General features: G+C 39.3%; 2 protein-coding genes across 5 annotated transcripts in view; one reads left to right on the forward strand and one right to left on the reverse strand.

Moving 5' to 3' along the window:
• The window catches only part of LOC147638614 (uncharacterized), a 50509-nt gene extending 47910 nt beyond the window's left edge, over positions 1–2599 (reverse strand). For 2 of the 4 annotated variants that reach the window (XR_015265948.1, XM_086798534.1), the window contains exon 1: positions 2442–2599. Coding sequence is in view for 1 of the 4 variants with exons in the window: in XM_086798534.1 (XP_086654660.1) it covers position 2442 (1 nt within the window). In the remaining 3 variants the exon portion in view is untranslated. Of the gene's footprint in view, positions 1–1684; positions 1877–1945; positions 2201–2441 lie in introns of those variants that run through there. The other 2 variants (XM_086798537.1, XM_086798536.1) reach the window with 2 other exon arrangements.
• Positions 2600–24325: 21726 nt separating this feature from the next.
• LOC147638615 (uncharacterized) lies at positions 24326–26274 on the forward strand. Its single transcript, XM_086798796.1, has 2 exons — positions 24326–24466; positions 24806–26274. Exons 1-2 carry the CDS (start codon positions 24326–24328, stop codon positions 26240–26242), a joined length of 1578 nt encoding a protein of 525 aa, XP_086654922.1. The 3' UTR covers positions 26243–26274.
• Positions 26275–27540: the final 1266 nt, after the last annotated feature.

The following is a 27540-nucleotide window of genomic DNA, read 5'->3' on the forward strand; positions in this document are numbered from 1 at the left end:
CGATTGCAGTTTCAGCCACCATCTCTCAGCGTTTGTCTCCTACAACCCTAGGCGCCTCAAACGCATGAGCATTTAGCACTTCTACATCAGCAAAACGTATCAGTTCAGCATTCAACCAACAATTCACCTTGCATTTTTTGCATCCATACAGTTTTCAGCATTCATCATCTCATCGTTTTGCTCCAACCACTTGGTGAAGGTAAAACACAGCATTCATAAGCATGTACAGCATTCATACTCAGTCTAGAGTCTAGAACAGTTCCAAACAGCCCCTCTCTCAGCCTCAGCTTTGCATCCCTCCCTCATTCCATTGGGAAGAGTGCATAGGCTCGAGATTGGACATCTTTGGCGCTTCTACAACAGTGTACAATTCAGCCCAACACTTGGTCTTCAGAGGTCTTGCGTTTGGCTTATCATCAGTCACACCGTCAGTCTCTTTAAAGATAATAAAGCAAATACTATCTCGGTAACGGGATAGGGGGCCCTTCAGTGGGTAATTCGGGACCCCATACGGTGTACAGTTCTCATCTCTCTCTCTCTACATCTCTTTAAAGTTTGAAGTCTTAAAGTGAATTGCTAAACTCACGAAACTCAAGATACAGAAGACGGTGTGAGTATTTGTGTGACAGGATCCTCCAATACGAATACTTCCGCTGCATGTTACAGCTATATCAACATGAAAGATAAAGCCCAACTTGTTGACACGGGATGGATTTTCTAGACATGTGCGCATATCCACTAAGGGAGGAATGTTAGGAAAAATGTAGCAGTGTAATGTGTACATAATATCACATAAAATATTATCAAGAATAGTTTACACATGCACATAAATAACTACTAGGAACACATTAGATGTTAGGATTGAATGAATGGTTACAAAACTTAGTCTCGCACGTAGCACCTTTATTAGTATGGGTACACATAAGTGCACACCTAGATACACACATGGCTTGAGAGCATTTAGTTGCTATACCTTTTATATACATGTGTCATAATTGCTAAATGGGCCTAAGACCATAACTTGTAATAAAAGAAGGCTTTAACATTAATAGAAATCATGCTTCCACGGCATCATCTCTTCACTCCCGTTCTACTTGACACCATAGTACAAAAAGTGCATGTGACACTCCTACAATAGATACATAGTCATTGAAGAGCTAGTTAAAGACAAGTGAGAGGGACAATAAGAAGCCCAAAGGGCGATTATGTCTCTAAGTGGTGTTCAAAGTGCTAAGGTCTTTGTCAGGTGAACAGTGATACTCTTTGAGCACAAGAGACCTCGTGTGGTAAAAAGAGCAGTTTGACGATCACTCCAACACAAAACTTCAATGTTGCGGGTGCTTTTTCCAAAGGTACCTCAAACAATTCAGCATACGGAGTTTATAATGCAAGCGGGCATCAAGGGAATGGCATTCACCATTGCACCTTTAGTGGAAGCCAATGTAATTTTGAGTATTCAAACAAAAATGACCCTTGGATCCAATGCCAATACTAGACTTTATCTTCACAAAGAAGTTGGTGGTTCACCTATTGAAAAGGGCTTCAACTCATTGAGCACAATAATCCCAACTAACCCACTTAAGGGCCCCCAACTTGCAGTGCATTTGCTTATATTGATAGATTTGTAGAGAGTACAAAGCTTATTGATTAGTATGAAATTAGAGATGCGTAGCACTCCACTTACAAGAAAATTTGATGGTACAAGATGTAAACTTATGCAATACACCGACAAAGAAGTCCTCTTATCATACATCTGGCTAGAAGGAACTACTCATGCCCGAACATGCTCTCCCCATCGAGGACGGGAGTCGTCAAAGCCCGCATGCAGACCGTACCATCAGGAAGGTTTCTTTTTCAAAATTCCAATCCTGTTCATCTGCACGTAGCCATCAGATTTTTTTTAAAAAAATCTGCAAGCTGACTGGTCAAAATCTCCACCTCTTACCTGTCATTGTCTCTGCCAGAATATGAGATGTCGAAATCTGCACCAGTTGACTCTCATTTTCGCATAGGGAATGCATTCTGCAGAATGCTGACAAGCCATGTGCCTTGACTCCTCCCTGTCCTTGACGGCCAGGAGAGTGTCAGGGTCACCCTTTCCCGGAGGAAAAGGGCTGGTTTCCTCCTGGAAAAGGGTTCCCCAGGCCCTTTCCCAACTCCAAGAGCATCAGGAAGACACTTCCTGGGCATGTAGGAACCAACACCAGTGAAGACTTGAGCGCTGCTGAAGTGATATGAGGTACATTTTTCTACGATGGGAGTTGTTTCCGCACCCCCTGAGAAATCTATTTAGTCTGGCGGGATGCACATGCCTAAACATCTCGCATGGTCCCCAAAAAAACAAAACAAAAAGCAAAAAAATGATGACGATACACTCCACAGAAAAACACACCAAAACAGTAGAAGAAAAAGCACGGCGATGGAGTTGGTAAGCGACTTACTCTTCAGGAAGGGGGCCTTTGGATTTTGAAGGAAGAAAAGAGGTGGCAAGATTTCATAGAAGTGCTCTATTTTAAGGACACAGCGGTTATTTACACCTCCGACCTACCCTGGTAGCGGCCCTGAGGGTTCCTCATCCACCTGGCCAAAGGCCCAAGAAAAAGGAGGATTTTTTTATTTTTGAAATTTGAAATGAATATACAATTTTTTTTATTTTTGAAATTTGAAATGAAGCTATAATTTTTCGAGCTTGGTTTAAGCTTGGGAACATAATCTCATCCAAGGCACTAGATGATTTGAGACATTTCTACGATTTTTCTCTAGCTTTCTCAAAGTTAATTTACCCTTCAAATCCAAGAGGAATGATTCCCTAGTACAATCAAAAGAAAGGCCCAACTTGACAAATTGTGGCTGTCATTCTGTTGGTTTTTCGTACGTGTACAAACACAAAACATTTGAAATTCTAAAAGGTGGAGGTTTGAGATTCTAACATTAAAATCACTCAAACAACATAACATAATAAAAGAGCACAAAAAAAAGATAACATACTTGTACAACAAGCTTACTTTACAACATTAACTTTAAAAGCTCTAAGATACAGATGCATAGGCTTGCAAAGAGGTTCTAGATTCTCTTATTCATTCACTCCTTAATCTTATTTTGGTAGCTAGAGGGGTAGTTAAGTGAAATCCAAACTCTTCATTCCCCCTTCTTCCAAGATATGGTTTTAAGCCCAACCTAAATAGATTGGCTCAGTGTTCTCAAGCTTAACCTTTATCTCATAATTGCTTATGGTACTTGGCTATAGGAGTTCACAAAGGGAGGACTTACATAGAATCCACTAAAATTTGACAGCTTCTTAATGTAACCTTAAATCAAATACAAATGAAATCCACTCAAATTTGACAACTTTACAATGCAACCTAAAATCAAATATAAATGAAATATAAAATTCAAAGTAAGTATGAATATGGTATCAATATCAAATTTTGATAAGAATCAAGCTGCAAGGAAGTGTGATTCATACAAAGTTTGCTTTATAAAGTCATCATACAAAGTTTGATTTATAACATTATCATATCTTACATCCATCCTATATCTTACTATTTAATCCCAACCTTAGTCTCATTCTCATCATAGTCATAACTTTATCTTCAATGTCATTCACTTTCTTCTTCTTCACTCCCTTTTTCTACCTTTCTCTCTCTCCTCCTTGTTTCCAATTTTTCCATTGTGCTCTAAGGTTTCCATGTGTTGACATTATCAAGACTTTGACCAAGTCACTGCAAGTTAAAGGACAACAAAAGAAGTACAGGTTAATGATACCACGAGTGAATGAGAGGAGCAATGGCAATAATAATTTGTGCAAGATATAAAGCTTTAGCAAAATAATTACACACACAAGCATGTTTTAAGTAATGGAGGACAAGCAAGCCAAAGATGGTATACAAGTCTAGAGAACAACCAAAAATAGGTTCTCAATGCCTAAAGATGAGTGAATGAAAGGAGCAACGGCAAGAATGATGTGTGTAAGGTATAAAGTTTTGGTAAAATAGGTTCTTAATGCCTAAAGATGAGAACCCAACAGCATGATAAGAAGCCAATTTTGGCTTGAAGCTTCAATGAAACAGTTATTTATAATATTAGGATGCCTATGATGGCACTAGGGTGTGCCCAAGGATGTGCCTAGGTCAATATTTAATGAATTAGGAGTTAGAGGATAGAATAAGTAATAAGTTGGTTTATTGTGAACAAGTGTGAAATGACCACAATAAGTAATAAGTTGGTTTATTGTGAACAAGTGTGAAATGACCACAATATACACCTTTACGTGCCATTTTTTGCTCTAGGAGCTATTGAACTCTACTTTCTCTCTTGTTGGTGCTTCTTGTTATCATCCATTTATTGTGCTTTCTTAGAGTCACTTATGAACATCTTTATTGACATTTTAGTGCTTATGTGACGGATTTGCATATATAGCTTTGTGGGACTTTTAGAGGCAAATCAACTTTATGGTACTTGACTATAAAGTTTTCCACCTATAACTCAAAAATCAAGGGAATCTACACCAACTCCAATTAGAATCGATTTTTCTTCTTGTTTTGGCCATGGTCAAAATAGATGTTACAAATGTTACTTGCCTCTAATTGGAATTTAGCACCCTTAGTGCTAAAAGAAAAGGAAAAGGAATACCCTTGGTCCTTGATTTTTCAAAGTTGTGTAGCTCTCTAAAAATTAAGATTCCCTGTTGTTTGAGAGCAAGTGGGACAAGCTCATCTTTAGGTGCAACCTTGTGGGGACAATGCTAGGCATGCCAACTCTACTCTTTTGCTACTGGATGTAACTGCTCTAAACATTTACAAAATTTTGGGGGTATTGATGGTGGGTCTAAAATTAAACATATACTAATTTACATACATACATACATACATATATACATACATACATACATACATATATATATGTATATATATTTCATACATTCTTGATTTGTCACATGTGCAAGCATTCCTGCATAGTTTTTCACAATGGTATCTGATTAGAAACCTAGGCCTGTGTAGAAATCTTCTTTATGCTAGTTACTCCTTCTTACTTATTAGGAGCTTCACTAATACACAATGGCAAATTGTGGTCCTTCTGGTGTGTCAACCTAGCCCTTGGTGTGTTGCACCACAACCGCTTGAAGTTTTGGCTACTGCCCTTATGGAAAGTGGAGGATGAGAACTTTCAAGGCTAAAAGAGGACAATGTTACAAAGCTATATAACCTGTGACAATGATGTGAAAATGTACATACATAGCTTGCACTCACTTTAAAATTAATCTTGAGCATTTCCATCCATCATTGTATATGCGAGAAGCTTTCAAAGTTTTCTAGTGATTTAGGATTTGGGTCACACAAAAGTAATTGTTTAGTTGGCATCAAAGCCATTTGAGCACTTTCTCGTGTGAGGACATTATCTAAATCATATAACACATATTAAAAATAGGGAAGAGGCATACCCCGTCTATCTTGTTGGAATGTCAAAGCCATGAATGTGAAAGATTTTCATATTATTCATTTGTACAATGAAACAAAGAATCATTAGGGGCAGTGTAAGTCTTGCCTCTCTTGACTTTGCTCACTATTTGCATGTATGAACCCCTTTTCTTATACATTGTTTACTAATGCACTTACTCACTCCCTCCCCTTGCCTTGATGCACAAGCCTTTAGGAACACAATAGAGACATCTTCTGCTTAATGTTGTGTAGGCTTGCGCTAAGCCTTACTTATCTCCTGGGCTATTATCTCTTCAACTAATGAGATGTTTAAGATTGAATGCTCAAGAAAGTGTAAACCACTTTATAACAAGGAGGGTGTAGGTGGCTCCCCAACTCAAAGATCTCTATGACCATACACAAAAGCTTCACACTTCTAAGTTCTATACATTAAATCCCCTTCCTTTATATAGGATTCTTTAGTTGTTCAAAACTAGTATACTTTTAAATGCTAAATATAACAAATAGGTTAATAATATTCTCATAACCAAGTAATGCTCCTAAAGAATGAACGCCTATTACCACTTGACTCAGATAGGACTCAAATGACTACATGCCATGTCATACACACCAGGAGATGCATACACATCCTGACACAATACTAATGATGAAATTCTCATCAAGAATTGTAAGATCCCCCCCACATCCCCTTCCCCTTCCCCTACCCTAATTATTATTATTTGTACACTTGTCAATATGGACAAAGTTCTTGAATATCCTTGTTGATATGAGTTCTCAAACATGCACCTCAAAAAGATATTGATGATGTATACTAATGCCTTTGATCTCAAACACTCATTCTCAATCAAACACAAATTATTGATGATGAGTCAACTTGTTAACAACAAGAAGCACTAGCCTCATTTATCAAACATCTCCACTTGACCTTTGCTTTGATCAAATTGTCTTTAACTAGAACTCACTTACCTTGATCTCAATCAAAATCTTTCCATGCTTAACCATGATCTTATATTTCTCAACTATTTTCACTCAATCATGTTACTAATCATCCATAGTTACACTGTCAACCTAATCTTGCTCGACCTTCAACTCTATCGCCATGTCATCATCAACCATGGTCTCCCAAGTAAATTTTAGATTTAAAAATTTACAAAAATATTGCTTAAAATGCTTCAAACTTGGCTCAAAATGGCTAGGGTTTGCTTAAGAAACTTGATAGACATATGGTACAAAGGGTGCTCCCTACTATTACAAGCATAATGGCATGAATCTTGGAGGAGTAACATAGGTCCGATAGGTGGGGGGTCGCTATCTACAGGAATTCCCATAGGTATTGATGACATTTGAGCCAAGGGTGACAATGGTTTAGTCATTTGTGAGCATGTCCCCCTTGCTGTAGGTTGCATTGGAAAAGTAGAGGAAGACGCAAAGATTTGAGGATGTTGGGTTAAGGTTCCTCGTTGTGTGGCCTTAACAGATGAACTAGGCCTAGAGCCATTGTTGTAGGGATTGCTACATCTTGGGTTGACATAGTTGTGACTGAGGGCATGAAATTAATGGGAAATGTTTCCTAGTTAGTCGTGTGGTGCCGTTTATGAGTGGTGTAGTACCTAATACCATAGAGTCAGGAATTGTGCTTATAGCATCTTGAGTGAGTACCTCTCTACTGCGGTCTCAAAATGTGAAGCCCATGCTAGTAGACTCTTGGAGTCTTGTGTAACCTTGAGGAACAATAGCAAAAGTCAAAACTTGGTCCATAATGTAGCCACGCATCACCCCCCTCCATGCTCATCTGTATGTCTTGGGTAGAGGACGGAGATAAGATCGATGCCGCACTCGATAGAAGATGGAGGTGAGATCGACACCGCCACACTGGGTAGGGGACAGAGATGAGGTCGAGCCTTCAAAATGGAATAATGGAGGCAATACATTAACCTTGACATCGGCGCTAATATCTATTATACAAGCCATTGGTTGCACATGGATGAAGGCTACTGGATGAATGATTGATTGCTCAACAATGGGGTATGTCTATGTGGGTGAAGCCATGGCTAAACATTCTACTAACCCCCTACCACCTCTTACTCTTATTAAGAATTGCAACAACGAGGAGAAAATTTCAACATCAAGGAAACCCCCTCCACTTTCTCATCCACTATTCAAGGACTTTTAGCCACTTGAGGCATTGAGGTGGTTGTTGTCATTGTCTAGGTTTTTGTTGACATGCAAGACATTAAAGTATATAGGGATCTATGGCACGAAATCGAGAGGTTTTCTGCACAAAGGGGAGAATTCTTTTTGTGGCATGAAGTCGAGAGGCTTTCTGTTGCACAAAGGGGAGAGTGCTACATTATCTATTGAGAAGGTGTGGGAGCGTTCAAAAACTAGGGATTAGGTACAATCCGTTTATGCCTTGATATGCAATGATGCAGTCTCTTTGGTTGTTCAACTATCGTGTCACTACTCGCTCGCCTACCAAAAGCCCGTCTCAAGGTGGAGATCATACAAAAGAGTGGCAGGGACAATACTACACTCGAGCCTCAAGGAAAATGATGTTGAATCATCCTAAGCCATGCTGCTCAAGTTCTCCCCACGGCACTCTCCATGCCAAACCATGGTCATGGAGCTTTGTCATATGCCCATATGGTGTGATAAAATGTATGTTTGCATGTCCGAGCCTCACCCCAACATTTTATGGCCTTGGTGAGCACATTAAGTTGACACATTCAAGAGAGGTTCTTTGTGTCTCTTTACAGTGCCTATATTCTTAGAATGTGTCCCTCTTAACTATCTCTTTTTTCTTTAAAAAAGTAGGACTAGGCTATAAACCATATAAGGGAGGCCTCTTACTTTTTATTCAAGGTGATGCTGGGTATATAGCATCAAAACATCACGCACATGGCTAAGGCTCAAACATTTATAGTGCCAAGACGAGACTAGCACCCCATCATCTTCACCAATGTAACCCAACAACCCCAGAATCTGTGATCTCTAGTAAGCCCTACCACATCCATCTCACCGACACACCACCTTAAAGCAGGTGCAAGCACATGCCACCACTCGACAATGCTAACACTAGGCACTATACCCACAAGGTGACATCATTGCCCACTAGAAGCTACCAGCAGTGAGAAGGGACTCTCATCTGACTATTACTGGCATTCTGGCCACCAGTGACAAATCAACATCTGGATCTTCTCGACAAATCAGTAAGTGACAAATCAACATCCCCATCTTCTCGACAAACCGATAAGTGTAAGTAACCACTTTACCCTCCTTTTACTGCTGCTTAGTTTGGCTCCCCACTGAGTGGGTAGGGCGCTCCCCACAAAGAGTAGAGCTAGTACAACTAGGATACAATTGGTTATTGTAAATAATCTCCCAAAAAGTCCAAACACCTCTTCTCAGATAGCCTTTTCAAACACACACTCACAACATAACGACCGTGTGCTTACCAAAAACCTAAGGACTTAATCCATTGTGCACAAAGAAACCTTCGTGTATGCCTCACGGTGGGCGACAGGGACAACATTGCATCCCTTTGCCACCGACACTGAAGCACATAGGACTAGACCATCTTTCATACCTTGTGGTCCATATGTCGGCACCCATTCATGCACTCATGCCTTCAATCGATAGTACCCAATGGTGTACACTGCACCTTATCAAGGCACGCCAACATCAAATCTCACTTTTGCATGCTAATACTTTGCATAGATGCCTTTGCTCGTGTCATCTTAAATTCCTTATTGATGAGTCTTATACGTGCTCAGCCTAACCCTCTTTCTATCCATGACTCACCATTTCAACCTCCACACTCTCACAAGGCTTGCCTTCCTTTCGTGTGTGGCATGCTACAACTTTAAAAGAATGCTACCGCAAAATCCCACCATAGAATCCTCCATCTTATCTAATAGAATGGGCATCCCAATCCTGGTATATGGCACTATCTCGATCCATGCACCCTGTGGTCTTTACACTCAACAATGATTCCAAGCATGCTCTATATCCCTCCAAGGCACAACATTTACCTCCAACCATGCTCTATATCCCTCCAAGGCACAACATTTACCTCCAACCATGCTAATCTAGTGAGAGGTCGAGGTGCCCAAAAAAGGTCAAAGCAATGCTGCATGCCCAAGGTTGGCATTGCTGCCCGACATATATAATTTATCTCCAAGTTATAGAACCTTTGTATTATTTCCATTCTTCTTACTGACATTTCCATCCTTCTAGTAAGCAAGCCAAATAGCCACACCAACAAAGGAGGCTCAAAAAGTGTCTAGGTTTATTCGGCTCCAACGAGTTTGTGGTTTACCACTGTCCCTACCAGACCAGGTGTCACCATTTCTTCCATTCTCTTGGACATCCCAAACCTCAATCACACCGATCTTATTTATATCTCCCCAATAAGGGGGGCAAGAAGTAAGAGGAAAAGGTGCATATAATATGAATGTATTTCTCTATGTGCAAGGGAATGAAGGATGTTATGCAAGCTCAAAGATCAGTCCACGTTGTTCCTATTAGATGATTGTTTGACAGATAATTTCATATCCACTAGATGGATGCTACCTTGGGGATTGATGTGGGGACATGGGATCCGAGAGTCATGCATGTTGAGGCTTTAAGGATAAGGATGTGAAGGTCACACCACCTATTATAATTTTGAGGCTTTAAGGATAAGGATGTGAAGCTCACATCGTTTATTAGAAAGTTATGTATACACATTCATCATAGCACTTTTATAGGGTTGTGATGTATTGCTTGGGAAGATCCGAAGTGCATGCCTTAATTCTTGTAAGAGTTATAAGATGAATAAAATCTCTATTATGCATAGGGACCGAGAGCATGTGATCAATGTTGCCACCTCTTTAAGATACCATCCCTATTGTATCCCACATCCAAATAAATGAAGTAATGAAATTTCTTTGTACTTGGTTTTTGTATTTGTACATGGTAATGTGGAACATGATGATGTTCATATGTTAATTTGCTTACTCGTGATATGCTAAAATTTTAAATGTGTGCAGAGATTGTTTTGCTGGTTCATTTTTAGGTGAGATTCCTCCCTTGTAGTTGGAAGATCATCACATTAACTTGGCTAACATTCCACCACCAAATATCATGTGAGTGCATGCCAACATGAGGAGATCATGTGAGTGCATGCCAACATGAAGAGATCATGAAAAACATGTGAATGAAAGGATTGGTATGATTGAGCTTGCCACCCTTTTGCTTGCTCGGTACTCCTTGTACAAAAGAAAGATGGCAGAGGTGGACATATCTTTACTATGAGGATTGTCTCAAGGAATGTGTAATAAATCAAGGGGATTTCCACCCATACTAGGAAGTGCCTCATGAAGGATTAACTCCATCTCCCACTGTTAGGTGGAACTATGGATGTACTTTTATTACAAGAGCACACATTGGATAGGCACCAGTGTGGTAAAATAGACACACTTATTGGTTTTGGGTAGATGGGACCAAATGGGATGTATGCATTTCATATGTAGCATCACTTATGCCTCATGTTATTGGATATGATGTTATCATACCTGCTAGAGCATGGTCATGCATGAGGGGCTGAAATTGGGCATCTTGAATATTTATGCACATCACCTTTTGGGACACCATCACCACCGGAAGCCCTAGACAAGGAGAGAGCTATTAGGTGTATAGGGTTGATACGCTTCTCAGAGGAAACACGAGAAGCATCCACAATCTCCTTGGATCCGAGACCTCTTTTATACATTTAGAGCAGAGGTGTAGATGGCCACAAATAGGAGTGAGTTCTCTTTTCATGCTAACGAGGCATTTTGGGTATAGATGGGTTTCAAATGCAACAAACACTTCTTCTCAACACATGAACCTACCCATAGTAGGGAATGTGTGAGACACTTGCAAGGCTCACATGGAGAGATTTAGATTGAGCCAGATAAGGTGAGAAACATTGCATAAGATTTTCATCATATGGCCACAAATAGGAGTGAGTTATCGTTTCATGCTAACGAGGCATTTTGGGTACAGATGGGTGTCAAATGCAACAAACACTTCTTCTCAACACATGGGCCTACCCATAGTAGGGAATGTGTGAGACACTTGCAAGGCTCATATGGAGAGATTCAGATTAAGTTGGATAAGGCGAGAAGTATTGCATCAGATTTTCATCATATATTTCTTTTCTAGTATATAAAGGCCCCCTCTCTACAGAGAGATGTTGCACACTAGAAAGTTTAGGAGTGCATGCCAATAATTATATCACCATAGAAGATCCTCATTAGATGCCCCCTTCTTGAAGGATAAGTTGAGACATGCATTAGAGGCTCTTTTAAAAGGAAAATGCCGTCTCTCTCCTTCATTATTTTTACAAGATATGTTTTAAGCACCATCTGACAATCCTAATTTAGAGTACCAATCATCAGCATCCATTCAATAATGTTAGATAAGAAATAAGCAAATCATTGCATGTGACTGTTAAAGCTGTTAACCCAATTCTAGGATTAACAAGATCTACCGCCATTATCTTACATCAAGGAGTCATGATAGATACACCAAAGGGTCTTACATTCAAGATATGAAGTAATAGTGTCCAAAGCTACAACTTGGACGAGCGCCAGTAATGGTGTGACGGAGTATTTATGGCGATTCTCGCTTCAATTGCATTGGTAGAGCAAGTTAGGATGAAGTCCTAATTGATGTACTTCATGGATATATTATGAGAGTAGTCATTGTAATAGCATTAGGCCTCTTATGAGCTTAAAGTGCCCGGTCGGCCACAGTTTAAGTGAGTGTGAACACTTATGGCCGTGTATATAAGTGAATATCTCTCATAATACAACAAACTCTCCCATTGTGTAATTGAGTCTTTCTCTTGCTAATCCTCTTGATAATTTCTCTCCCTAATGCATGCTAGTGAGTGTGTGTGAGTGAAGTGAGGTGAGAGGAGGGACAAGTACTTATAGTGCAATGTGACGGTGTGTGACAACGCTCGTGGGAGGCACGGTGGAATTGCTTCTCAAGGAGTTGTAGAGCTTGGAGACCTCAAGGGTTACGAGCTCGACCATTGGAAAGATCCTCACGACAGTTGTGGTCCACCAGGTAATCTCTTATTGGATGTGTTTCAAAAGGAGGGTTTAGGTGAGCTTTAACATTTTTGGCGCCGCTACCCGGGAGCCATCCCTTGGCTTTTTCCATCGTTTTTCCTCTAATCTAAGCATTACCCATTGCCCATTGAGTTGATTAATGGTTTCCCATGAAAAAGATGTGGATTTGATGGTAATTTGTGTGTGATTTGGTGTAGAATAGCTCTCTTTTTTGTTTTTGAAAAGAATGCCTTTTGCTTAATTTTTAGCTTAATTTATTGTTTTTGTTGTTGTTATTGTGGTTTTTCATGTTCTTAGGGCTTGCACACATAGTTTGTATTAGGCATAGTTTGTATCCATTGAATCAAACAATGTAATAGAATGCATTTTTTAGTGAATGTTAACTCTCTTTATTACTGTTAAACATAGAACTAAAATCATTAATTTTAGCTTAATTGTGTGTTTGTTGTTGAAATTGTTTGCATTAGAGTGTTAGCAAGCATTAGGAGTAGCCTAATCTTTCAAAAAAAATCTTAAAACCATCAAAAAATCCTTGAATTTGACTAATTTCTCTTAATGAATTGGTTTTTATCATTAAGGGTGAAGAGAAATTTTTTTTAGAAAATGTGTTAATTGGGGCTAAATTGATCATATGAGTAGTTGAAATTGGTGTTTTAGATGTTTTGAGAGCATCTAGATGCATCAAAACACCTAATTACATCAATTTTTCATTAATTGGAGAAATTTGACTCTCTTTGCTTAATTTTACCTTAAAAGAGACCACAATTAAGAGTCTAATTAATCTCCTATTTTAGATTAATTTACACATTTATTGATGCACAAAGATTAACATTCCCTTGCTTATCCCCAACAACGATGTGCTCAATTGTGTGAATTAGTTAGGGATTAGTGGTTAACTAGAGTCCTTGATTAGTATAAAAGAGGGAAAGATTAGTGAAAGAATTAATCTTAGATTAATTTTTAATCACTTTTGTACATAACTCATTAAGGCTAATGAGCATTCAATGAGTAGATGCTCATGAGTTGTCAAATTGTCTATTTTGGGGGTCATTTATGAAGGGTGTAAGGGGTGTCATAAAAAGGTTGACTTTTTTTATTTCCACTAAACTTTTTGAAAAAATACCCATATCTCCTTAATTTTAAATTCAAAAAATATCCCCCCTACAAAGGGAAATTCGTATTTCCCACTAAACTCCACAAAAAAAAAAGGTTCACGTCGTGAACCATTTCTACAACTTCACGGCGGTTCACGGCGTGAACCGTTAAGGGTTCACGGCGTGAGACCCAATCATTCACTCGACCAAAAAAAAAACATGCTCACACAAATATGCAATCATTTGCAAAAAATCCCACCCCCACCTCGTTTGGAATTTCCAATAAACCCCTAACCTTTTCATTCTAACTAGCTTTTCTTAATCCTTCCGGAGGAGGGACAAAGACCATTGAGCGTCAATCAACATCAAAGCCATTGACAACGCTTATCCATTCTCGCCACACAAAGGTCTTCAACATGATAGGATGCGATCGCCATCACACTCAGGAAGGGGGGGATGTTAACCCAATTCTAGGGTTAACAAGATCTACCACCATTATCTTACATCAAGGAGTCACGATAGATACACCAAAGGGTCATACATTCAAGATATAAAGTAATAGTTTCCAAAGCTACAACTTGGATGGGCGCCTGTAATGGTGTGACAGAGTATTTATGGTGATTCCCACTTCAAGAGCGTGTGGTAGCAAGTTAGGATGAAGTCCTAAGTGATGTACTTCGTGGATATATTATGAGAGTAGTCATTGTAATAGAATTAGGCCTTTTAAGAGCCTAAAGTGCTCGGCCGACCATAGTTTAAGTGAGTGTGAACACTTACGGCCATGTATATAAGTGAATATCTCTCATAATACAACAAATTCTCCCATTGTGTAATTGAGTCTTACTCTTGCTAATCTCTCTCCCTAATGCATGCTAGTGAGTGTGTGCGAGTGAAGTGAGGTGAGAGGAGGGACAAGTACCCGTAGTGCAACGCGGCAGTGTTGTTGAAATATATAAGTGAATAGGTTGTGTGCGGGAACAAGTCCTTAACAAGAGGCTGTAAAAGAGAATCGATAAATGTGAGAGAACCTGTGAAAAGGTGAGAAGTATCTACTAGGAGAGAATAAAGGGTAGCATGAGGAGATTTAGGAGGTGTGGAGATATTCTGGGAGAGGTGGAGAGAATCAAGCAAAAGAGGTGAAGTGAATCAAGGAGAAATCAGTGGGATTAGATGCTTGGATGTAAACTCTATAAATTGAGGCATTGGCCTAATGAGAATTTGTTGGTTTTTGATTATCCATGCCTGCATTAAGCTATCAGTTATAATTATCACTAATCACATCTTAATTATCATCTAATCTCTTTGTTAATGATATTGATTCTAGCATTTGATCCACCATAGCTCATCACATTGCTGTAATTTTAACATGGTATCAAAGCTTAGCCTAGAATCCATCAATTTGTGAGCCCATTATCTTGCTAATCACTTGGCTAATTAGGATTAGTAGATAATTAATATTTTTACCTCTTTTTCAACAAACCCTATGTATCCCCAGCTGGTGGAGGAGCTCTATCTCCGATCATACATCAAATTAGCTCAAGCCACTTTAGCCAAGCATAGCTAACATCCTTATGCTCCAGCCCATCCAAACAGAAGCTCAAACCGCCAGCGCACGTTAATGTTCCATGCAATTTAGCAGGCACCATTTTTCTGGAGAAAATCTAAGATTTCTGCTTCATCAAATGCAATGGCTCTAATTCCTCTTGGCCCTAGGGGTTTTCAAGGGTGCTCTACAACAAGCTGGTGAAGACAGAATTTGATTTGATCAAGTCTACAGTGAGATCCAAGCTCTTCATCAAATCTACAGGTGACTTTGGTAAAACAGAGATTAAGTATTCAATGTTAGGTCAAATCTTGTGTTTCTTGGCTTAATCCTCTACTAGACTAATTGCTATTGATGGCCTTGAAAGGATTTGAGCTCATTTGAACTCTAAGGCCTCAGATCTGGACTCCTCGCATACTTTGTTTTTTGCATACAAAATAGAGGACTAATTTGCTAATCAATGATTAATCAGTGCTAATCATTATATTTTGGTGCAATTGAGGGTTCAAATTAACCATTAGGTATCTGATACAGATCCCTATAACTTCAGATTGCAATTCAGAGAAAATCTGAGATTTTTGCTTTATCAAATGCAATGGCTCTAATTCCTCTTGGCCCTAGGGGTTTTCAAGGGTGCTCTACAAGTTGGTGAAGATAAAATTTGATTTGATCAAGTCTATAGTGAGATCCAAGCTCTTCATCAAATCTACAGGTGACTTTGGTAAAACAGAGATTAAGCATTCAATGTTTGGTCAAATCTTGTGTTTCTTAGCTTAATCCTCTACTAGACTAATTGCTATTGATGGTCTTGAAAGGATTTGAGCTCATTTGAACTCTAAGGCCTTAGATCTGGACTCCCCACATACTCTATTTTTTGCACATAAAATAGAGGATTAATTTACTAATCAATGATTAATCAATACTAATCATTGTATTTTGGTGCAATTGAGGGATCAAATTAACCATTAGGTATCTGATACAGATCCCTATAACTTCATATTGTAATTCAGAGATGGTTTGATACTCCAACCATTCCGTACAAATTGGTTACCCTTGATTTAATGTAATTTTTGGTGATTTTATGCTGATAAATCTGTTGTAATCATCTCCTAAACACCAGATTGAGTTGTAAAAGGGTAGACACTGCCCTTGAATCTTGAAATTGGATCAAGAGGTAATACCCCCTTCACATTATCATGAGTACGGCACAAGAGATAGCCAAATTTAATGGGGAGCAGTTTTATACATGGCAGACAAAAACCACGTATCTGCTTATGAGGAAAAATTTTATGGGGGCTAGTTGAGGGAAGAGATGAATGCCCAGAGACGAGAGGGAAAAATGAGTGGAAGAGCACGAATGAAAAAGCATTGGGACTTATCGCACTCAGTTTAAATGATATAATCATTCATCACATCACAGGGGCAAAAGATGCATGGGATGAACTCAATAAATTATTTGGCACACAAGCTAAAAATTCAAAGATAAATCTATTAATGCAATTTTACAAATTGGATATGAAGGAAAGTGAACCTTTAATCACACACTTGAACAGATATAAAAGCATTAAGCAACAACTGGCCAGCTATTGGCAAAAAGGTAGAAGGTGATGAGGCACTAGCAGTGCTACTAAAGAGTGTGGACAAAGGTGAATATGAAAACATTCTAGCAACACTAAAGAATGTATCTGAATTGAAGCTACATGAGATAGAAGAAGCTCTACTAGAGCAAGAGACCAGAGGCAAAGAGAAGAAATGGCTTGACTCAATAACAAGAGAAGAAAAAGCATTCTTCACCCGAGAGGAGGATTCTCTCAAGGACGAGGACGAGGAAGAGGCAGAGTAGGAGGAAGGACCTTCACTTGCCACCAAAACTGTGGAAAGCCAGGACACATGGCAAGAGACTACTATAGCAAACCCAGTGGAGAAGGAACGACATCGGCAAACTTCATGGAGGCTCCTAAGGAAGTGGAGTCAAATCATCTTTTCTGTGTGTGTGTGTGTGTGTGTGAGAGAGAGAGAGAGAGAGAGAGAGAGAGAGAGAGAGAGAGAGAGAGAGAGAGAGAAATCCCACAACCCAATGTAACCTGCTCCAACAGAGTAAAACCACCTCTGAGCCACCGATGATGTAGGCCATGTGGTAGATGTATGTGACCACTTTAGTCAAGGTCACAGGCACTTGCAGTAGTAGCCTTGGACACATAGAGAGAGAGAGTGTCAAGGACTATGAGTTTATGGACTTGAGGCATTGGTCGCGGACTATCAAGTAAGAAGGAAACTTGGTATAGTGTCCAGGTATGCTAGGAGTATTCACTTGAGGGGAGGTGTTGAAATATACAAGTGAATAGGGTCTGTGCGGGAACAAGCCCTTAGCAAGAGGCTATAAAAGAGAATCTATAAATGTGAGAGAACCTGTGAAAAGGTGAGAAGTACAGGGAGAGAATAAAGGGTAGCATGAGGAGATTTAGGAGGTGTGGAGATATTCTGGGAGAGGTGGAGAGAATCAAGCAAAAGAGGTGGAGTGAATCAAGGAGGTGTGGAGATATTCTAGGAGAGGTGGAGAGAATCAAGCAAAAGAGGTGGAGTGAATCAAGGAGAAATCAGTGGGATTAGATGCTTGGATGTAAACTCTATAAATTGAGGCATTGGCCTAATGAGAATTTGTTGGTTTTTGATTATCCATGCCTACATTAAGCTATCAATTAATTGCTCACTAAATCACATCTTAATTATCATATAATCTCTTTGTTAATGATGTTGATTCTAGCATTTGATTCACCATAGCTCATCACATTGCTGTAATTTTAACAGGTGTGACAACGCTCGCAGAGCGGGAAGGCGCAGTGGAATTGCTTCTCAAGGAGTTGTAGAGCTTGGAGGCCTCAAGGGTTACGAGCTCGGCCATTGGAAAGATCCTCACGACAGTTGTAGTTCACTAGGTAATCTCTTATCGGATGTGTTTCAAGGAGGGTTAGGGTGAGCCTTAACAAAACCATAGCCCCATCATTTTCAAAATTGGCTTCCTCTTGCTAATCTCTCTCCCTAATGCATGCAAGACCTTGTTGCTTCTTCTTCTACTCACTCTGTTTCCACTTTCGGCATTCCTCAAGGACATGACCAGGTTTCTAAAAATAGTTGCATCTCTTCTTCTCATATTTATCCTCTTTGGGCTAAGAAGGATTAGAAGGCATGAACTTGATCAAATTATTTTAACAAGTTTATTCAAAGTCATATAGTCAAATAAACATAAAGATGTGTAAATAAAGGCTAGAGAGAGAGAGAGAGAGAGAGAGAGAGAGAGAGAGAGAGAGAGATGCACCATTAAGTAACCAAGTAGTTAGTAATTACATAATAATATAAGCTATAAGTTTACTACTATAGCAACCTACAAGCCATGAATAATGATTCTACTATAGCAATACACACTCAATTCTAGTCAGAATTCTAATACAATAATTTGGCACCTCCTCGTCTACACTTAGTGGATTTTCTAATAAATTTCTAAGTATCTAATTACTAATAAAAAGTTGATCTGGATTTTTAAAACACAAGGGCTTAGAGTGCTAGTGGCCATTTTAAGCCTATGGAGGACAAGTAAGATCCATCATTAGAAGGCGTTAAAGACAATCATGCCATTGAAATATTTGCAATCAACACCAAAAGAGAGTAAAAGGCCATCTAAAGAAGAAAGTTGTTAAAGAAAGTAGTATCTTATATTGTTAGATCTAAGTGCCATAATTTTAGTGGATAAAAGGAAGTTAACCTTGATTTATTTTGAAGGAGAAGTGTCAAGCAACTATTGAAGGAGAAGTGTCAAGTAAATATTGTTTATTTAATTGAACAAGGCCCATTTTTACTTGCACATTCAAATAGTTTTTAAGCTTATTCAAGAGTTAACTAAAATATTCAATAATCTAATAAAGACATATCTAGAATGGGATAAGAAGAATCACATAAGTGGAATAATGACCATATGTAAAGTTTGGAAGTAAAAGAGTATGCATATATTGCATGGCATGCTCGGGCACATGGTCAGGTATTGTACAAATGACAAATAATGTAAGGAGGTTCAACCATGTGACATCATGTAATTAGAAAAAAAACAAACCAACTTCTTGAATTCACGTTGGAAAATAATAGTGTCAAAAAGGAAAAGTGTTGGTTTGTTGACTTAAACCACCTATTTTAGCAGGTGCCCAAGGGGAGGTGGGGGGAGAGGGGAAGCAAAATAATTATAAGAATGATGTTGTCATTGGCTAAATCCATCAGAAAACAAGAAAGAGGGGGGTGAAACAAGCTTGTAAACTAGTGTAAATGTAAAATGGAATGAAGACCAACAATAGCTTAAATGTACAATGGAAGCAATGGAACACTAGCTTAAATGTATAGTGGAAGCAATGGAAGCAAGATAAGCACTAGTTTAAATGTAAAATGGAAGGAAGAAGACCAGCACTAGCTTAAACCTACAATGGAAGCAATGGAAGCAAGACCATAGTTAACCTCATCTCTGGAACCTACACAAGTAACAACTTGCTTTTAAAGGAAACCGTGAGTTACGAATAGTAAACCTAATTTGGACACAATTTTGTAAGCAATATATCCCTTGAATAGATAAGATTAGCATCAAGATCTAGATTACATCTGTAAATATTTTAAAAAAACCATTAGCTATAGATATTTTTTAACCAAGAACTAGCTTTAAAATTAAAGTGATGAAAAGCTATTAAGAATCTCTACTTGCACATAACACAATTTTCAATGTACGAGCAAATTTTATCGGTTTCTCCCTCTCATTAGCTCCCTCTTTTTGTGAGAGAGACCATCATAAAGTCTATATCCTTCTTGCCTCCATCTAGGCAAAGGAAGCTCTACCTTCACCCCTTAAAAAAGGTGCATTTCGATGTGACAAGAGAGAAAAATCCAAAAACCTTGCCAAACCATCTCGCAAAAGTTAGCCAAACCATCTTGCAAGTTAGAAGACATGAGCCCACGGTCTCGTAAGATGTGGGTTAAATACATGAGTCATGTGTGAGCTTATAAACATAAGCCATGAGCCTAGAGACATTGTGGATAGGTAGTCAGGTCCTCCACACTCCTCCAAGAGCAACTCCTCCCACGACTGCCTCTAACTGCCATCACCGCTAGTGTCCTCCTCCTCGAAGTCTAACCCCTCATCATGTTGTGTAGAGGGAAGATTTTTCGTCTCGAGAAAAGGGAGATGGTGCTCAAAGAGGATCTCGCCCTGCCTTAGGAAAGGGAGAGGGGTGTTGCCTCCATGAGTACCCTCGAAGTTGGCCATGCACATCGTCAGTGCCACTAGTAGTCAGAGGACCTGATGGGTTGAAGATGTTGGAGGGCACGGCGGTGATGGCAGTCGGAGACGTCAAGGGCATCACGTGGTGACAGCGAGGTCGAAGTCAATCAACGGTGATGGCGATTAGAGATGTCGGAGGGCACCGATGATGACAGCAGTCAGAGGTGATCGTGGGGGGAGTTGCTCTTGGAGGAGTGTAGAGCACCTGACTACCTATCCTCCCACGACTGCCATCACCGATGACCGCCTATGACCGCTATCACCGCCGATGCCCTCCGACATCTTGGACCACCGTCATCGTCGGTGCCCTCCGACACTTTGACCCATTGGATCCTCCGACTACCAATGGCACTTACGACGTGCATGGCCAAGTTCGAGGGTACTTATGGAGGGAACACCCCTCCCCGTTTCCCAAGGCAAGGCGAGATCCTATTTAAGCACCATCTTCCTTTTCCTGGTGACGAAAGATCTTCCCTCTACATAGGGACTCCGAGGAGGAGGACACCGGCAATGAACAATAGTTTGGCGGAACAATAGTCGGAGATGTCGAAGGGCACATACAGTGATGGTGATTATAGGAGGAGTTGCTCTTGGAGGAGTGTGGAGGACCTGACTACCTGTCCCACAAACATGAGTTGTACACTAGCTATAAATTCCAAGGAAAATTCTAGTCCTTTGTAATAATAATTGGGGCACTAAGTATAATTATTTCCCAATAATTACACACCAACCCTCTCATAGGCCTATTTCATAAAACATTGTGTCCAATTAGGCCTATTTTAGACACATCCAAGCAACCCAAATAATCACACTTAACAAGAATCGGTACATATATCTTTTGCTATAACATTTGGGGCAAGCATTTCATAAAACACCCAATAGCGACCACACACAATGTAAGCATTCCACAAAACACTCAATATCAACCACACACAGTCTAAGAATTCCACAAAACACTCAATAACAACCACAGCCTAGATAAGCATTCTAGAAAACACCTAAGAGAAACCACACACAATGTAAACATGATTCCCATAATCCCAATATGCAAACATGATTCCATTTGTCTAAATAATCCAATATGCAAACACGATTCCCACCGTCAACATGAGCCCATTATACAAACATGATTCTCACTATCTACATGATTCCATTATGAAAGATTGTTCAACCATAGAGTTCCTCTCTGGTCGGATGAGGAAAATGGAGCACATGGAAGGGTAAAGGCCAATGACTGGGACTACCTCAAACCCAAGAGATCCACAAGAGTAATCACATAACATGTCCTTAGACACCATAAGACTGTAGCCTTAAAAAATCCCAAGAGCTTATGATGAAGGTACATGTGAAATTAGAGCCCATCCTTGAGCAAATGGTCAAGTACAAACTAATGACCTCACCTAAATATATTCCTAACCCTATCCAAGAACCAATCATAGAACTAGTAAAGGAGCCTTAGTGTATGCCAAAGGCCTTAATTAAACCTTTGAGACGATCCTCAAGAGGCCACAAAAAAAATGCCAATTTTAAAGCCTATGTCTCCTGGAACAAATTCACCCAAACCCCACATTACTAGATATAGTAGAGGACGCTTGAGTGGCAGGTGAAAGTTTGCCTTCCATGGGTCATCATAATAACACCATAATATTTTCTCCAAGGGTGATTAGCAATGAGTTTATTTTAACACCATCAGAGGGATTGCCTCTTAGGGTAGAGTTTTAGTGTGCATCCCTTATAAATTGGTAGGTTAGGCCTAGCCCACCTTTGAATGAGTACAAACCAAGTGAGCAACATGACTAGCACCTACTGGACATAGTAGGCCTCACAACCTTCTTATCCTTCCAAGTTTGAGTTTCGATAAGTTATCTAGAGTTATTGTCACTAAAGAGACAGAGGTCACATAGTGCAACACAAAGGACTCATAACCAATGGTGAAGCGTGACCACCTAGATGCATGCCGCTAGGCCACCCACCCATCACACCATCCACAGCTATAATTACTGCGATAAATAATGACCAATCCATAACCATAGATAGAGATATTTATTTTTCAATGGTGTTTACTAATTTAGATTTGGTGTAAGATATATTTTGATTAGCATTTATTGTTTGTGTGTAAGTATAGTTATTATTCACATAAAAAATCAAAGAAGTAAAGTAAGCATGGAGGTTTATTAGTAATTTTGGTTTTTGAAAAAAATTATTTGACTTTTTTAGTTGGTGTAGATATGTTTTGATTAGCACATTTAATGTTTATGTGAATTTATAATAAAAACACTACATGGTGGCAAGACACCCTTTTGGCAAATGGGCCATGAAGCAAAAAAGTAATGCTTAAATGCTATTGAGCCACATGGCATTACTTTTCTCTATGCTGGTTAATTTCTATGCAAAAAAAATATTTTATCATCTACTACACCCATTGATCTTCCCTCTCCACACCACCTCACCCTTTGCCATCCTACCTTCACTTCATCTAAACCTAATCTCTACTTTATCCTCTCCTCGCTTTCATGTGCTTTTTTGTGTTCCAATATTAATTATACGATTTGTTTTTCTCTACCATACTCAATTGCTAACTCGGACTATTCTGGTTCTAAAGCCCACGAAAGCTCCCTACCAACTCAAATACAATGATGACTTCCAACACTATGAAACCCTCCATCTCTCAGGCCTTCTTCCAATATTCGATCGGCTTCAACTTCACTCTCTTTTGTGTGTTTTTTTCTTCCTTATAGTTTTCACAATTTGCATTCTTTTTAGTCCAATATATATTCTTTTTTAGTCCAATCTCTCTCTCTCTCTCTCTCTCTCTCTCTCTCTCTCTCTCTCTCTCTCTCTCTCTCTCTCTCTCTCGTGCACACACACACACACACTATCAGTGTAAAATTCTATATTACACCTCCATGTTTTTACTACTCATAAGTTGGGGTAAACATCTCTCTCTCTCTCTCTCTCTCTCTATGTGTGTGTGTGTGTGTGTGTGTGTATATATATATGTATATATATGTATATACGTATGTATGTATGTATGTATATATATATATGTATATATATATATATATATATATATATATATATATATATATATATATGTATATATGTATATATGTATGTATATATATATATATATATGTATATATATGTATGTGTGTATATATATATATATATGTATATATGTATGTGTATATATATATACATATATATGTGTATATACATATATATATATGTGTGTGTATATATATTTATAGAACTCAATTTGTTGACTAGCTCATGAAACAAACAACACTTGCAAAATATAAATTCTCATATTATAAAGCACATGCATTCTTCGAGGCACACAAATTTTGCATTGAAATATAACATACCATGAGAAACGAACTACACAAATCAATCTCGCAAATATATGGTACTTTGTTTACAAGAATATCTTCTTTCAAGGAAAGGCAAGTCCTTGTGTAAGTGTGCCAACTCTCCACTCTCCACCCACATGAAAGTGGTTATATTATAAAACTCTCCACCCACATGAAAATGGTTATATTATATATACAAAAATACGTATTTATACATGTACACACATATATTAATTGTGTGTTTATAAGAAAGTTCATTTACACTTTTGTGATTCCATGAGTGGAATCAGCAAAATTACAAAGAGCTCTAAATCAATTTGGCATAGTCAAATTGATTTATATACACTTTTGTGATTCAATAAGCAAAATTACAAAGAGCTTTGGAATAGTCACATATTTTGTTTAATAATAAAAGCTTTGTGTTGCAAGCAATTGGGTAACCACGAACCAACGTTAACGGTCTCGGAAAGAAGGCAGAGAGAAATGGAAGGTCTGTTCAACGAGCGATTGCAAGTGCGCACGAGGCAGTTGCAAGAGCGAGTGGGTGTCCTCACCAAACAGCTCGCCGCCCAGAAGGAAGACAACGCCAGGCTGCACAAATTCGAATTAGACGCAGCTAATAAGGTATTAATGACCATGTTAATCTTGATCAAGTCCATCTGCTTAGCTAACTTTGCATTGACCTATCCTATAATTCATTAATCTAGATCTGCTAACGCATAATCCTCAATCCTTATCAAATCCGGCATAATAATCGCTGCATGCATGGTTGGTTAATTTGATTATTTGCTTAGTCATTCATCATGCACTAACCTATTCTAAAAGTAACGTTAAATTCATAATCAAACTAATTGCAGATACAGTTTCCTGCGTGCATGGTAGGATTTAATATTATTTGTTTAGATGATTAAGCATTAACCTCTGATCACATTAACATAAAGCTCATGATTACACTTATTGCAGGTGCATTCGTTGGAAGAAGATCTCAAGGCTGAGCGTGAGAGATGTCACAAGCTATCAGTAACTCTTTCGTCCTGCCGTAGAAAGAAAAAGATTAAGGAAAAATTAGAAGGTGATTATGATCAACCAATACATGATACGAGCCCTAATCCGCTATTCCAATCAAATCATCCCACCATTATATGCAGCGCCGGCGTACTTAATGATGATACTAAAAATAATTATCAGCTGCTGCCAAATTACATGGGTATTATGCCAGCTCGGATTAACAGCAAGTTGATAAAATTAAAGAGGATTAAGCCTAATTGTATAGCTCAGCAACAAATTGGCAGAGGAGGGCCATCACTTAATGATAATGCAACATGCTCGGCGCCAATATATTGCTGTAATCATCAGAGTTGTGGTATTAGACCTAATTGCTGCAGTAATGTGGAAGTACTTCTGGCTCATAGGTTGCAGCTTAATGAGCATCACCAACATTGTGGATCAGATTATGCAATATGCAAGAAGCAGTACAGATCATCACCATTATCGCCAACCATGCTTAATCCAATGCATGCAGGTGATTATAATGGCATAATCACTGCTAAAAATCCGGTTAATGATGCTTCTTCAGCTGGAAAAAAGTTAGTTAATCCACAAACTGCGTTTAACTCATCTAAAAATTTGATGAATGGCAAAGGTGGAGAGGATCAAGTGTCAACAACATTTTCCAGAGACGGCTTCTATGTCAAAATGGCAAAAGCTGATCAGCACAGTACAGACAACCCGAGATCAGCCACGATTAGTGTTAATGATGATGATTATGATCATAATTGTGATCACGATTATCATCGTGAATCGCAAGGCTCTCACTATATACATTCGTTGAAGGCAGAGAATGAAGCACTAAGGAGTGCTCTCCTTTCTACCAAAATGATAGAAATCCAAGAGCTGGAAACACAGCTGCGAGTTGTCAAAGAATCTGCAGCATTAAGCACTAATTGGAGCTCGGTAATCAAACCAATCAAAAACACAGAAGCCGGTCATGATCATGATAATAATACAATGAATGATATTGATCATAAGCTCACTAATTGCTCCCTTAATTGGCCCCAATCAGAGCCTATCAAGTTTTTAGACACCATACAAAATGTAGAAGACAAGATTTTGGAGAAGAAGATTGCAGTTTTGGGCTTAGAGGGTGGATTAGCCACCCAATTAAGCACGCAACTAGGGCCCTATCTGGGTGAAAAATCATCTGATTATGGCAGATGCAATACTAATAACCCTAATCGTGATGAGAGTAATGGCGGCTGCCGGCCACCACCACCCAAGCTTCAGCTGGATGTTGGAAATGAAGATTTCCGGCACCTCTTGAAAGCACTTGCTAGAGACGTTGTTCTCTTGAGACAGGAGAACCATTGGCTTAAACAGAAGTTTCATAATGTAAGAAGCTAATTAACTGAGAGATAAGCACAGCTGTTTCATCTGAGTTGCTGGATTACATAGCTGTGATTTCAGTTGCTTTAATTGTAATTAAGAGACACCGTTGCTTTAATACTAGTTAGTAATTGTTGATTGAAGTGATCATCGTTTTGAGCTTACTATACCTGCTTGGATTATAATTAACGCTGTCTAATAGAATTTGGCGCACTATATATAACTCGCTTATGCACCCATAGATTATCGATCGGCTTTTCATGGTTGAGTATTACATGATCCAATGCATGCATGCACTTGTGATGTGAAAAACTAACCTACTGTGCAGGAATGCTTGCGCATGTGACAGATCAAGAATGTATGAAATGCTTAACAAGAACTTGTATTATTACTAGAACCCGACACATCAGATCTATGGTTGGAGGAGTGTGAGCTAAGTAAGGAAGGTGACCAGATTGTGCCAAGTTAATAGGTGCTGTAGCCGTTACATGAGGTATAGTGAGAGGGGGTTTGGCTAGTATTGGAAGGATGTCCATCCTAAGGGTGGGCACAAGACACGTGTTTGGCTGGTAATGGTGGGAGCAAGTTGGCTAAGGTAATGGAAATGGTTGGCTGGTATGGTGGAAGCAAGTTGGCTAAGGTGATAGGAAATTTTAGACAAGTGGTGGATTCGAAAGTGCGGGCACCCACCACTTGGCGACTGTGACCCATGCAAGGGAGGGTCCACCAAGGGATTATTAAAAAAGAGGCATATGAAAAGGATTGACCCTTGCCACCCTAGTGAATGGCACGAATGCCACAGATGGGTGAATCTGAGCTATGCTCTTGGCCATTTGATCAGGTGAGTTGTCAATTGGGTGTTGGCGATGTCGAGCAAAGATACGGGTGGCCAGATGAATCACCACAATCAGAGGAGGAAGCAATAACGGCACTGGTGGAGTTGCGACGAGTGGAGGCATCGTTGGAGGTGGTAAAGTAGGTAAGGGAGAATTTTGATTTGTGTTGAAGGTTCATCAGGGATCCCCTGTGAGCAAGGCTAGCTCATGAAAGATCATGCTCCTGATGAAGTTGCCTGCTAAAGTGGAATGACCTTGCGTTTGGGTTGAAGAGGTGATAGGCTTTGACACCAAAATGGTCACTGTGTAGCCCACAAAAACAATAGAGGTGTTCTAGGATCCACTTTGCTACAGTGTGAAAATGGTGTAAGTCGAGGATCCAAAGACCCTGAGATGGGAGAGATCATGTGGGTGCCCGAACCAAAGTGTGTAGGGTGTCGCCTTATGAGGAGTTATGTAGAAATCTCGTTCTAGAGGTAG

This window comes from Cibotium barometz, chromosome 5 (assembly GCF_041138505.1).
Source record: "Cibotium barometz isolate CiBa-2024 chromosome 5, ASM4113850v1, whole genome shotgun sequence".
NCBI lineage: Eukaryota > Viridiplantae > Streptophyta > Polypodiopsida > Cyatheales > Cibotiaceae > Cibotium > Cibotium barometz.

Coding starts and splice junctions, on each gene's coding strand:
- LOC147638615 (XM_086798796.1), top strand. CDS start 24,326: ATGGAAGGTCTGTTCAACGAGCGATTGCAAGTGCGCACGAGGCAGTTG. Junction 24,467..24,805: donor AATTAGACGCAGCTAATAAG/GTATTAATGACC, acceptor CACTTATTGCAG/GTGCATTCGTTGGAAGAAGA.